Here is a 15059-nt window from a genome sequence, read left to right as displayed (position 1 = left end):
CATGCAGAATAATAAATGTGTTTTTAGCTAGCAGAATATGCATATACATGGATTTACTTTATTTTGTTACCTGAACTAATTTCTTTTCTTTTTTTTTTTTTGTAAATATGTGTTTATTGAAATATTTTGTTGTTCATTTTGTTATTCAACCTTAAGTAAACTTCGTGTGGGACACGCAGGTCCCGTCAATTTATAACATTAACAATATCATTTGGAATCGGTATGCAATCACGCAGGTCACGTACGTCGTAGATATAATTTCTCTAATGGTCAATATTCGAACTCCTACCTCTCCCCACCCCCGCCCCCTCCCCCCCCCCCCCATGTGTTGTTTGTCAATACCAGTTGCGTTTTGCAGGGAGTAATAAGTAAGGAAGGCGAATGTGGTTGTCATGGCTCCAAATAAGGGGTCGTGTGGATTATTATAGCCCATCGGTGGTAATTTAGCAACCTATCCGACTGCGTCCAAAACAGGGGTCAAATGAACTTAGGCGCGAGGTGAGGTTTGGATCTTGTAGAACGGAGTTGGTATCGCAGGTGAGGCCATGAGCATAGTCCTACTGACCGTAATACCGCACACCCTCTGGGGTGTACTTTGTGTCCTCTCCCCCCCCCCCCCCCCCGGTCCCTCCAGTGGGTGTTGTGCGGTTACATGAAGGGTAGCTTTGCGGGGGGGTGATGTGTCGCGTTGGTGGCGTGCTCGTGTGCTTGGCCAATGTTTGGGTGGGGCCAGTAGATCGTCTGTTCCCCTGTCCCTTCCAACTGCCTAAGTGCCTGCTGTCAGGTCATGCGTCCACTGAGGCCGGTGGCTGATGTGTTCCCTCTAGCTAGTATCCCCCTAGGATCCCTGGTACCCGGGTATGCCGTCTTTTGTCCACTCGAGCCTCGTGTATGTATGAGGAACCAGACGTTCAGGGGTATGAGTGGGTGCATGTGGTATGTGGGCTGGCATGTGCCCCGCGTGCCCTGTTCTCCTTCACCATATATGCAAGCTTTCTCCCGTGTAGGCCCGTGCAGTGTTGGTCGTGTAGTGCGGTGTCGGTTACCATTTCGGATGTGTAATTTTGTGAGAAAATGATCAACTCCCTGCGGACCTCATGTGTAAGTCTGGTGTCTCTGTGTGCGGAGGATGGTCCCCCGCTCCCGCCATTCATACCAGTATTGTGCCAGTTCCTGCCAGTATTGTGGTCCGCCCTCAAGTTTCGCCAGAAGCTATGTTCGCCTGTCCCCCAGCCCCATAGTTGAGGGTAGGACGAGTTAGTGCAAAAGCGGTGATGTTGTGCCCGACGAGCCCGGGGATTTACTGTTTTTAGATAAACATTTTTTTCTAAATATCAAAGTATAAATGAATATATCATATACTATCAAGATATTAATCTATTTTTCAAAATATTAAACTAAAGTTTGTCCAAAAATATTACATTGTTTGAAAATATTATCCAAGAATATTAAATTGAGGCCATAGCTTGTGATAAGGTAATTTGTTCAGTGACTTTACAGTGCAACTGTCAAGCATATATTAGTTGTGATAAAATGGTAGCTAGTGTATACTTTTACCTTATTATTAAAATTTAGCAATGTTCCATGCTATTCACATATATGTATTCGTTACATATTTTATTTAGTCAGTATTCTTTTTTCACGGATGTGGATATGGTTGTATGGAATTAGCCTTAGAAAGAGGATTTTTGTGTTATCTATGTAAAACGATTGAAGAAGGAATTTATTTTCTTAAAGTGCTGAAATGCCCAGTTATTTTGTCTAGGTGTAACATCACATTTAATAGACATTTGAACTATTTAAGAAATTTAGAATAAAGAAAATACAAATTTCAATTTGTATCTACAGACGCTGTTGGAAGTTGCCTTGGTGAATTGGGGCCTATCGACTTTTCTACTATAGCACTCCAGCACAGAAAGGACCCCGTATATTTCAAAGCCATGGAGGTTTTCACTGACAATGAGCTTCAGTGTGTGCTTGTCATCCTGACATTAATAAATAATGCCATGACAGACCACTGGTGAGTATCCCTGTTCCAAGCTTCCTTTGTTCTTCCAGTGACAAAATTGTATGTAGACTGATGTGGGATGAAAGTCAATGTCACAAAAGTCATTTACTCACATTTCTGCCAACATGTAACCAGTCATAAACCTTTAAAAGGGCATATTCCACAATAGACAGTATTATTTAAAGCCAGGTGCATGGTTTTCTATAATAAAGACTTTCATTTTTGTTCTAAAAAGGAACATTTGAAGTACCATAACCTCTTCGTTCTCCTTTAACCCTCTGACTGCGTTTTTTTTTTTTTTAAATCTCAAATTAGTAAAAAAAAAAAACGTCCAAAGCACTCTGCACACAATGCAAAGAAACATACACTGAACAAAATTATAAACGCAACACTTGTTTTTGCCCCCATTTTTTATGAACTGAACTCAAAGATCTAAGACTTTTTTTCTATTTACACAAAAGGCCTATTTCTCTCAAATATTGTTCACAAATCTGTCTAAATCTGTGTTATATGTGATCTTTGAGTTCAGCCCATGAAAAATGGGGGCAAAAACAAGTGTTGCGTTTATAATTTTGTTCAGTGTATATAAGTTTGAGTCCGTAGAAATTGCAGTATCCGTCAAATTATACCAGTAGGTGAAAATCGTGGGATACCAGGTCAGCGAGTTAATGACTTGGTGCCTCGTGTGCCCTGGTGCCATCTCAGTGTGATTTATTATTTTTGCATTGTTTTACCTGGGTCCCCTGCACTGCTTTCATGTAGAATGTAGCAATTCATTGACTGGCTAAGAGTGTTTGCAGAGCACTGTCAGACAATGATAGAGTCAAATAAGTTCCTGGATTGACCAATATTAACATCATCCTTTTAAAGCTACTTTGATGGTATTTCTGTCTATAACAAAGCTACAATGTCTTTCTCACTTGCCCACCACCCAGGCTAAATACTGTATCCATTACTCTCTGTTTGTGCTTCTTGCATTAGTATCCAGGTCCGATCAGCGGCTGCAACTTGTTTAAAAAACATTTTGGCCACGAAAACTGGCACCTTGTTTTGGGATGCATATAAAGACAGTGGGGATCCCATGCTGGCATACCTGCAGCCGTTCCGCATTGCTAAGAAAAAGGTGCGTCTGTTTGGTTGTTCTCTTTTAAATGTACATTTCATTTCCTTACTCTCTGCAGCTAAAAAAATATCTAGTTGTATATTATGTTAATAACAGCATAAACCAAAATATAGGTTTTGCAAAATCTACCTGTCTAGTACAAATCATGTATAACTAATCTAACCATGTGTATGCACATGCAAAGCTAGTACTAGACTTTTCTGATTATGGCTCTGGCATTTTGAGAAACGTTATATTTGTTATGCATTGAATCACGTATATATATATATATATATATATGCAGAGGTATACGATTCCCAATATATATATATATGTGTATGTATTGGTAACGATTTAATTTAGAGGGTTACTCCTAACATCATAACCCCTGCAGCCCGCCAGGAGTTGTGCGGTAATGGGGCGCATCATAACCACTGCAGCCCGCCAGGAGTTGTGCGGTAATGGGGCGCATCATAACCCCTGCAGCCCGCCAGGAGTTGTGCAGTAATGGGGCGCATCATAACCACTGCAGCCCGCCAGGAGTTGTGCGGTAATGGGGCGCATCATAACCACTGCAGCTGCCAGGAGTTGTGCGGTAATGGGGCGCATCATAACCACTGCAGCCCGCCAGGAGTTGTGCGGTAATGGGGCGCATCATAACCACTGCAGCCCGCCAGGAGTTGTGCGGTAATGGGGCGCATCATAACCACTGCAGCCCGCCAGGAGTTGTGCGGTAATGGGGCAAGCCGTTTTGCAGCAGATAGTCTTTTATTTAAGCCTCCTGGAATGGCCTATGACATGTATCCTGCTTCTGGAGATCTGCAGAAACCAGATGCTGATCCCACCATTCATTCATTGGCTGAGAGTGCCATCCGGGCGCTGTCAGACAAGGAATGAAACTCGCTGCATAGAATATTCACAGAATTGACATTAGCCTTCCCATTAGCCTGCCAGGGGTGGAGGTACACCTCGTGGAGCATCATTAAATATCTCTGTATAGGAAATGCTGCATATACAGATTTCAAGCACCACGACTATTTCAAATCAGTGAAGTGGTCATGGTGCTTGGAGTAACCCTTGACTAAGACCCTTGTTTCAATTTCAAATTCAAGGCAACATTAGCTGACTTAAGTAATTAATTTTCCAGTACAGTTATTTTGACCTTAAATTTTGAATTTACTGAATGTAAATTTAAAGGTCAAAAAAATAGTCCCAGTCGAAAAATTCAGCTGCGCTTTCAGTTTGGCTACAATTTAAATTAAGATTCACTTTGAACTCTCACTTTGAAACAAATTCATAATCGAAGCAAATACAGTTTCTTTCTGTTTACCAGCTGTAATGCTTCCGATGTCATTATAGATAGTATGAATGTCTTAGAAAATATTTTGCATATCTGTTTTGTAGCAGCACATGACAGCGTAAATGCATATTAGTTATTAAAATATTGAATACAATGGGAATAAATTAAAGACAGTAATACTTATATAATGTCAGAAAGGTCTGAGGAGGTTTTACTGCAGTATTCTAGTATTCTTTATACTACTATAAAGCAAACTACGGTACTTGGAGATTGTGGCATTTTGAAATTATTTAATATGCTAGTTATACATATACTTGAGTATACTTGAGTTTAAATCATGATTTACACTGTGTTAGCTGCACCCGCCATATTAAAAATAATGTGGTCATAAATCGGTTAATGGATTAAGAATATTTGTTATTTATATTATTAATCTTGACCTGCATGGACTTGCGTATTTTGAGGCATAGGTGTATTTTGTATTCGTGTTTTCTAGTTTCTGGAAGTAGACGGCATTGAGACAGAAAGTTCTTTGGAAATCTTAGATGACTCCAGTCTTTGGATAGCCCAGAATGACAGCCATGAGAGCTGGTTAAAAAACCTGACATGCGCAGTTCTAGACAGTGGTGGCGTGAAAAGTGAGGTTCTTCTGTTACTAAAGCCAATGTGCGAGGTGAGTCTATATTGGATCATTAACTATGTGAGCTACTAGTCCTTTGGTGCCTTGCAGATGTGTGCTATACATCAATCTCAATAATTTAAACCTCATCGGTAACACTGGGGCAGGCTGTTTTGGCAGTTTTGTTTGTTTGTTTGTTTTAAAAGAGTTTTATTGACAAAGGAGAGAATATAATGAGGCAAATAAAGAACAACAGAAAGTTACACATTATCAGCAAAGTACAGAACAGAAAAATGAATGGGAGATGAGATTTAATATGGGTAGTTAGGGAAAACCACAAAAGACTGACTCCGGAATAGTTATAGACAACAGATTACACAACAATGTGTAATATCATTCATTATTTGCTACCACATTAATGCATAGTACTTAAATATAATTTTGCCTCTATATAAATCAGTTGTAAGAATGAGGCTTGAATATGTTACATGCAATTGTGGGCACATTGTTTAAATAAATTTAGAAACAAGCTACAAAATTATTAAGGGGAATTGAGAATTTTAGTTATGAAGAAAGATTATAAATTCTGAACTTAACTTTTACTTTAGAAGAAAATGTGCCTCAAAAGAGAGATAATAACAATATATACATAATATCATAGAAACAGTTCTCTGGTAACATTTCATAATGAAAACTGTACAGAGGAGAATAATGACCCATTTAGACTTGAAGAAAGGAGATTTTGCTTGAAGCAGAGTTAAGGGTTCTTTACAAATTATGTATTCCTTTTTTTGTTAGTTTGAAATATTTTCAAATTTGGGTTTTTCGCCTTCTTATGAATCTACAGCAGGAACAGATATGTGTGGTAGGTTAAACTTGATGCATTTGAGTCCAACTGAAGTATTTGTGTGCATTTTAACTGTTTGTATGATTTCTGCAGGTAAAAGCAGACTTCTGTCAAGCTGTTCTGCCGTATCTCTTCCATAATATTCTGCTTCAAGACTCCAATGAAACTTGGAGAAAACTTTTATCAAAGCATATCCAGGGCTTTTTCACATCATGCTGTCGGTCTGCAACAAACACAAGTAGATCAGCTACACCAGCAAGCTCAGATTCAGGTGCTTATCTTCTTATTGTGAGCTGTGTTCATATATGGCAATTACAACAGTGGTTTATGTAAGAATTAGATTGGTCTCTGAATAATATGACATTATGCAACTTCCAGTTTATTAATCTGCTACACTCTTTTCAGCAAATAAAATCACAACCCTGAAATTCCCACAGTTCTAACTCCACCTCACAGCAAACTTTATAACACTTCCCCTCATTTACTATTTGCGAGATCCATTTTCCTACTTTCACAAAAAGTAGCCTATCCGTGTACTCTTACCACAGAAGCAATTGAAAATGTCCTCTCTCCCAACACAATGTATCGCTTGACTGCCTTAAATAAGTTAATACAATAAATACAACTTAAAATAAAATAAAACAATAAATACTCTCAAGCGCATGCTGTCTATCACCACAAGCAACCTACCAGTTCTTCTCTGAACACACAAGAAATCTATTCCTTCTGACACAATGTGTCCCTTACTGTCTTATAGTAAATGCTCTCTACCACTACCTGTCTCCCAGCACACGTAATCTACCAATTCTTCTCTTCCTCCACAAGCAATAAATCACATATGCGTTCTCTTGTCGAGCATTATTATTATTATTTCATTATTTATATAGCACCAGCAAATTCCGTAGCGCTGTACAATGGGTGGACTAACAGACACATAATTGTATCCAGACCAGTGGACACACAAGAATAGAGAGGTTGAGGGCCCTTCTCAATGAGCTTACATGCTGGAGGGAATAGGGTATAGTGACACAAAAGATATAAGCAGGGGTAATAGGTTACTAGAAAATTATTCACTAAGAACTTGGGTTATTGTTGACAGTTGCAGGAGAAGAGTCATGGAGGGGGGGAATGAAACCCCGCTAACAGTTTAATTGATATGCTTTCCTGAAGAAGTGTGTTTTCAAAGATTTTTTTTGAAGCAGTGGAGAATGAGTGAAAGTCTAACGGAGAAGGGAAGGGAGTTCCACAGAAAAGGTGCAGCCCTGGAGAAGTCTTGGAGGCGAGCATCAAATGTGGGAGTACAGACAGAGTATAAACTTAGGTCTTCGGCAGAGCGCAGGGGCCTCAACGGGACATACTTGTGTATTAGGGAGGATAGGTAGGTTGGAGCAGCATTATGTAGGGACTTGTAAGCAAGCACAAGAATCTTAGATTGAGCCGTATATCTAACTGGAAGCCAATGTAGGGACTGACAGAGGGGGGAGGCGTGGGATGTGCGGGCAGACAGGAAAATGAGCCTCGCCGCCACATTCATTATAGATTGCAGTGCTGCAACCTGGGAACATGTAAGAGAAGGGGATTGCAGTAGTCAAGGCGAGAAAGAACAATGTTAAAGTCCCCAAGCATCAGGGAAGGAGTGCTAGAGGAGAGAAAGTGGGGTAGCCAGGAAGAAAACTGTTCAATGAATCGCCTCGGATGACCGGGGGGGAATAGGTTAAAAGGTACATTGAGGGGAGAGAAGGATGCCTACAGCGCCGCATTTACAGTTGAGTCGGGGAGTGTGGGAGAATTGTGGTCCACCGAAACATAAAGAAGCTGGAGTAGCGGTGTCAGAGGCGGGAAAACCAGGTCTACCACTTCTGCTGTCCCACCACTTGAAGTCAAATATTTCTACCACACTCAGTGGTTTACCTAATAGACAATGAACAAATAGCCTACTAATACTTGCCACTGCCACCTCTAAGTTATCACTTACCTTCATTTCTCTTTCAGAAATAAACTACGTCACCACCTTCATCAAAATATCTCATGAATCTTTTCTTCCTACTTATTCAGTATAGGGTAGGGTGAATTCAATATAATAAATAGAAGTCTAGTGCTTCATATTCATTGCAGACATAAATTGTAGAGAGGACTTACATTTGTTACTTATAGGGTTAGAACTTTAAGTTACCCATTTGGCATAACTCTGTATCTGATGATGAGTTTAATTGACTAGTTAATTTTCCTGAAAGAATAGAAGCATTACCTGCTCTCCACTTCTTACTTGAATGTGGTGTTACATTATTACATACAGCAAAAAACATGGCCACTGATAAATCTTGTACGTAATTCCTTTTCCTTTCTTTCTACACAGAGTCTGACTGCTTAGCGAGGGGGACTCTGGATATTGCCTCAAGGCGTACAATGCTAAGCGTGGTTGAATACTTGAGAAAACAAAGAAGGTAGATTTGTGTTGCCCTTTTCTCTTTTAAAGAAATTTTTTAAAAATATATATATATTTTCGATTATAATTTGGTTTGTTTTTTATTCTTAATAAATGTATGTGATTTCCCCTTGTTTAATAACATTTCCATAAGATGTACCTTGGTTTCAGCGCTGGGACAGAATTACAAGATAAGCTTCTGAGCCAAATTTTTCTCTAATGCACTGCTAAACGTTCGTGACTTTTATCCAATCAGATGACCTGAAGAGACATGGCAGAAATGTAGCAATCACTGCAATCATGCCAATTCAATACGTCTCCTAGAGAAACCTTGAACTAAGTGTTTCTCGAAGAAGTATTAGTGGCATTTTGTGTCATCAAGCTCTGCGTGATTACCTCGAACATGAAGTGGTCCCTAAAAAATTAATTGGAAGAGCTTGAAGATTAAGAAAACTTAACATACGCTTATAAACCACAAGTGTGTGCACTTTTAGGTATATTTCAGGTAATTGAAGAAACAATCCTGGCTGACTCCTGCCCCATAAGGATTTTCTTGAGTGGAGTTATAATGGGGGCTGGAGTTACTGGTTACTTGGTTTAACCCAAATTTGTCCTTCCGCCTTTCTACCTCTTATTTCCTCCTCTGGGACGCAGCAATGGTCAGGAAGGCTTAACCTTCAGCCAATGCTCTGAACCTTGCACTGGCTGTCGATTAGTAGTAATAGTATGTACTGTAGTTTCTTACTTTAATGAACCTTTTGTTGTTTTAAGAAACTTACATAGTTGTTTTTTTGGTAATGCTTAACAAGCTGATATGTTGATATCTAGGCCAGTATCAGGAACAGCCTTTGATGACAATTTCTGGCTGGATCTGAACTACCTTGAGGTGGCCATGGCAGTCCAGTCCTGTGCCGCTCACTTCACTGCTTTACGGTACGCTGAAATCTACGCAGACAAGATAAAACTTGACGGAGAGCAACGAGCAAGGTAACTTAGATATAGGTTTCATTAAATTTAAGTCACTAATATATTTTATCCCCAATTATCTCTGTAAATGATGAACAAATAAAACATTTTGTTTTGAATATTTTTATTGGTTGCTCAAAAGATCTTGAGCAGGCACAATTTAAGGCGATAAATGTAGTATGTGGTTGCCTGCGCAGAGGCATATATATCAGAATAAACAAGCATTTCTGAGAATGTAATACAACGTGTAGTACAATAATCGTATATAACAACAGTATTATAAAAGGCAGGCGTCTCAATGTATTGAATAAGCATGTCGCAGATTGAGTGCAATATCATCAGAGCTGTTAGTTTACGAATATATGCCTCAATGAGCATAGTTATATCTATGATTAGGTTGAGGCGTAATGGTTAACGTTGTGCTATCGTCTGGCCATTTTAATAAGCAACCATAGATGACTTATGCATACTAGAGCTAATGCGGAGAGTCACTCTAGTATGTCAATGTAGCAGTGACGTATACGGCTGTGTGACTAAACAGTTAACAGTATAATTTAGCCCCTGTAAGGGCATTTTAGCCATTCTAAGTAATACAAACATGCAATTGCTGCTGGTTGCTAAACAGCTTAAACTGTGTCTATATGACATGGTGAGAAAATGTTCGCATCAGTCATGAATTTAAAAAAACCTTAATATGCATCAAGAACTTATAGTAGGTGCGTTGGTCGCTCATTGCGCGTCTCATCTCTGGCTTTCTATATTTAGGAGTGTGTACACAAATATCAACTATAAGAATTACAGCAATTGAAAAGCAGAGCTGTCCTTAATGGAGGTGAATGCATGTGGATATCAGTTATGTAGCTATTTGCCCAGATAGCCTAAGCAGTGGTTAACGAGCAGGTCCTGCAATGACATTATAATCATGTTAAACATTATTGTTGTACAGGCTGTCCTGTTGCACTTAGTAATAACAAGCAGGCTGATAGAGAATGCTCATTAGGGCAGATAGAAACAAACATTTAAAAGAGGGGATGAAAATAACGGCAAGTCAATACGGGAGCAAGACCAGTTTTGATGTCAGTCCATGGAGGGCCTCCCATGGTGCGGTCGCAGTGTGTCACCCAAGACCTAGAGTCTCCATCCGTCCCCCCCGAGACTGCTCCAGCCCAGCACCCGAGTCCTCCGCGGCGCCGTGGGCACTCGGGAGCTGAATCAGTCCACTTGACCCCCACACCTAGAGTCCGTGGGCTACCCACTCCCTGCACCTCCCCATCGCCGCCTCAGACTCAGTGAAGCGTGTGTCCCAATGTCTCTCCTGGTGCCGGCCACACTCTTGGGGCCGGTGCTCGCCGCTCCCAGCCACCGGTCCGCCGGGAGGGCCGCGTGATCCCGCCCCACAGGGCTCGCGGCATCAGGGACATAGCTCTCTGGGGACCCCACATACCCAGAGGTGAGGGCACTCACTTTTCCTGCTGGCCAGTTGCAATCCCGGTGGGTCTGTCCGGCACTCAATAGTGCCAAATTCCGCACAGGCCGTCCAGGTCAGCTCCCCCTGGTGAGTATTGCTCTTATTATCGGTCTCTCACGTTTTGCCTTCTCCACCTATGTGGGATGCTGAAATGGCTCTATGCAGGTGCAGGCGATGTTCCTCGTGTTGGTTGTAGGGCCCTCTCGCCCATGCTGTTTGCGGGCTGTATTGCCAGTGGTAAGCTGTCCCTGCTAGTTCAGGGTCTGCGTGGCTCCCCGGGGTATCTCCGTTTTCTCTTCCAGATTCCACTCCTGCTGGCTTGCTGTTCTTCATACAGCTTATTGCCAGTATAGGCGGCCATCATGCGCCCCATGTGGGAGCTCCCCCTGAGGCGCCGGTCACCGCCATGTGGCCGGGATAACCCCCGCCGGCCGAGAGGGGGGGGCAGGGCTGTGCCCCGGGCCAGAGGTAAGCCCACATTAGGCAGTTCTGTCCCCCGTGCTGATGTCTCGGGGCTGTGGCTTTGTGCCGCGTGTGCTGACTGCGGCCGGGTCGGGTGTTCAGCCGCGTGTAGGTCTGGCATGGCCTCTCTGGCTCACCCTGCTTATGGTATGTCATCCCGTCGGCCTCCAAAGGTAGCCGGAGTAGTTCCTCTTCCTCTGCTGACTGGTTACCCGGCTTTAGGGTGCCTCGGATCTGTATTTTGATCATTTTTACTCTGAGCAACGCCGGAGCTCATGTAGATGGCGTCTGGTCGGCCCGGCGGCCCGGCCCCGCCCCCCAATAAAATAAAACATTTTAATTGTGTAAATATACATATAATTTCTGTAGTTGTGTACTGCAATCTGTACATGTAAATGCTGATTTTTCCAGTAATTAATCACATATTTCATAAATGCTATTTTAAAAAAAACCCACAAATAATAGTGCAATGAATGGACTTAATTGCCTCCCTCTCTCCCACCCATCCACCAGCCCTTAGAAGTGGAAATCAACTGGTGGAGCTTACATTCAATTAATCTTTGCCTTGTTTTTAAGAGCATGTCTATAAAACACATTCAACTGTTTAAACTAAATTTAATGTTGAGACATTACTTCATTATACCTTCCATACCTGTAGAAGCTTTCACCACTCATTCTTCTCTGCAGACTTGCAGTATATATTCCCACTCATTCCACCGTCCACACCTATAAAATCCATTTTAATTCACTCCACCCTCCCCATCGATTGAATCCATTTTTATCCATTCCACCCTCCCCACCGAATCCATTTGTATCCATTTATTAATGGAAGAATCAATTTTTACTTATTCCACCCTCCACACTGGTTGAATACATTATTACTTATTCCTGCTTCTGTAGAATCCTATCTCACTGTTTCCTCCCTTCCCACCAATAGAACCCATTCTCACTCATTCCACCTTCCACATTTACAGAATCCTTTCTCTTTCCTTCCATTCTCCATACAAGTAGAATTAGTTGTCCATGCATTCACATCTGTAGAATCCATTCTTTTTTCTTTCCACTTCAATACCTTTAGAACCTTTCCTTCTCTTTCCACCTTCTTTATAATATTGCATCTTATTCATTTTTCTCTCATGAACAGGTCGATGACCAGTGCCCGAAAGAGTCTTAAATTTGAAGAGGAAAGTCAAGTTATGATGATAACCAGTTTAAGTGAGAAAAGCAAAGAAGAGACGGGGATAAGTCTGCAGGTAAGAACAGAGTTTAAAGGGACACTCCAGGCACCCAGACCACTTCTGGCCACTACCCTTAACCCTGCAACTGTAATTATTGCAGTTTTTATAAACTGCAATAATTACCTTGCAGGGTTAACTCCTCCTCTATTGGATGTCTACTAGACAGCCACCTGAGGGCACTCCTGGGATTATAGCACAGATTTTCTGTGCTATAGCGTCGCTGGACGTCCTCACACTATGCTTTACAATGGGGAGGTCTAATGCGCATTAGGTCTCCCCCGTCGGCGGGCGTGATCAGTCTCCTCGGCCGGCTGACGTGGTGACTGGGAAGAGCGTGGGCGGACCAAGAAGCAGCACCGAGGGACATCATCGCTGCCTCTGATAAGTCACTGAAGGGGTTTTGACGCCTTAAGCAACCGGGGATGGGAGGTGGGAGGAAGAGGGGACCTGCAGTGCCAGGAAAACAATTTGTTTTCCTGGCACTGGAGTGTCCCTTTAATACCTGTTGGGTTTATAAAGAGAGAAAGAAAGGAGTGAATATGTTATGCTCAGAAGTCAGTATCAAGATCATTATCAGTTTTCAGAATAATTACTATCGTGGCTTGCAAATACATTTTTTTGCATAATTCTGCTTAGCCATCATAATTAATTGCCTGGTATAAATGCAGAGTTTGCATTACATCGGAAAAAACAACTTGCCCCTACCCATTCTTCCACATAGTTTGCGATGAGGTGGAGGGCAAAAAAAACAATGTGGTTTGGTGTCCACTCAGAGGTTCAGGAAATTAGCCATACCTCACTTTTGATTTTATGGTGAGATAGTTTTCCATGAGCACATCAGATTGGTTCCATCAACATGGGAAGTCTAGCACCAAAATACCACCCAAGTCTCCTCTGTATGACACAGTAAGCTTAAAAATAAATTTTAGTTATTTTTATGACATGTCAATATAGTATGACCGATGGTCACTTGGGCACTGTGAGCAAAAGACCCTCTTAATTTCCATCTCATGGCTTTTAAAAAGAACCGCTAAGACTATGCCTGGTTAGAATAGTAAATGTATATTCTACAGAACAGTTTATTGGCAGGGATCAGGGAGAGCATGGACAAACTTAATTCCAAAGAAAAAATAAATATTAGAAACTCGAATTAAAAACATAAAATGCACAACGTATTGCCACATGTCATCTTGTCACATAAAAAGATTGGCAGTGTAACCAGATTCAAATATTTTCTGTATGCATTTATATGTATTTTAGGATCTGTTACTGGAGATATACAGAAGTATTGGAGAACCTGATAGCTTATACGGCTGCGGAGGAGGAAAAATGCTTCAAGCTCTTGCAAGGTGAGATAGTGACTAGAATTACATTTAGGAATTGTGGCCATATCAGAAGCCTTTCATGTAAGAGTTGTTTTTCTTTTCTATCGGAACCCTTCATTCCAAAGGCAGATATTATTAAGATGGAACAGTCTTATAAATACATTTACAAAAAAATGGTAAAGGTGAGGACTAGATTAGAGGATGATTTGATAGAGAAACCTGACAAGGGAGGTGCATGAGGGAAATTATTACGGGATGGCTAGTTACATGGGAAGTATGGAAGAAAAAAGAGGAGTTGTCACTAGCTTTTCCAATGTCAGTTGCTTACTGACATTCCATAAATCCCATCCAAAATTACACCAACACTGATACTCCATGCAAATATACACTTAAATAAGTACACCAACAGACTCCTTATTGACTCTCCTGTCTGTTGCCATACAGTGAATGTAACACAAAATGCTCATGCCCATGCACTTGTGTGGTGGCACGTAACTTTTAGGCAAGGATATTGAAAAATTGTTCAGTAGTACCAAGGCATAAGACGATATCAGAAGTGACAATTGCTGATTTCTCATGTATATAGAAACCTTCATACCAAATAAGTATGTTTCATTATTTAATTTCAGTTAAATACCTTGACGGCACAACTCCCAGGCTTATCCTAGTTTGTGCTGTCTGTCTCTGCTAATTTGCGTTTATACCAATCTACTTAATTTTCTTGAAACAGAATCCGGACCTATGAGCACGAGGCCAAGTGGGAAAATGCCTTGCTTACTTATGATGTAGAGTCAGATCTCCCTCAAGCTACCCGTCAAGCTGGGATAATGCAGGTAATATTCCAACATGATCTCCACTTGTCATATCGCCTCCCATGAACATATGAATCTAAACATTGAATGTAAATTGTGGACACTAAATTTATTTCTAGGGGGAAAAAAATGCTCATCTATCTATCGCTACAAAACCTTGTAAAATGAATACCATATCTCTGGCCCAGGTATGGCTACAGAGGGAAACACCCACACTACCCATGGTGATACAAAAGACTAAAGACACTTTTCTCATGGACAAACTGACAGCACAGGTTCGGGGGACGCTGAACAAGTTTGAAAGAACTTGGATGGCCAGCGCAGCTAGCGAATAAGGGATGGACGGGGTGGGCTCAGTCCCCCACACGTATCGTTCATGACACGATAGATAATGAAAGATAGCTGCATATAGCACATATCTCCAATTAGGGGAACTTTCAGGATTCCCCTAGGAGGTAATCTTGCGCTGAATCTCCCTAGCAAATAT

The 15059-nt window shown here is 41.3% G+C and overlaps 1 protein-coding gene across 1 annotated transcript in view; it reads left to right on the top strand.

Annotated features, from left to right (window-relative positions):
- ATM (ATM serine/threonine kinase) overlaps positions 1 to 15059 on the top strand; it is a 96974-nt gene that overhangs the window by 47495 nt on the left and 34420 nt on the right. The window contains exons 34-42 of the mRNA XM_063430122.1: positions 1849 to 2020; positions 2990 to 3131; positions 4907 to 5083; positions 5970 to 6147; positions 8233 to 8320; positions 9130 to 9288; positions 12342 to 12450; positions 13696 to 13784; positions 14491 to 14593. Of these exons, the coding sequence (XP_063286192.1) occupies positions 1849 to 2020; positions 2990 to 3131; positions 4907 to 5083; positions 5970 to 6147; positions 8233 to 8320; positions 9130 to 9288; positions 12342 to 12450; positions 13696 to 13784; positions 14491 to 14593 (1217 nt within the window). The remainder of the gene's footprint in view (positions 1 to 1848; positions 2021 to 2989; positions 3132 to 4906; positions 5084 to 5969; positions 6148 to 8232; positions 8321 to 9129; positions 9289 to 12341; positions 12451 to 13695; positions 13785 to 14490; positions 14594 to 15059) is intronic.

This window comes from Pelobates fuscus, chromosome 1 (genome assembly GCF_036172605.1).
Source record: "Pelobates fuscus isolate aPelFus1 chromosome 1, aPelFus1.pri, whole genome shotgun sequence".
NCBI lineage: Eukaryota > Metazoa > Chordata > Amphibia > Anura > Pelobatidae > Pelobates > Pelobates fuscus.
This window is presented reverse-complemented; position numbering and strand designations above follow the sequence as displayed.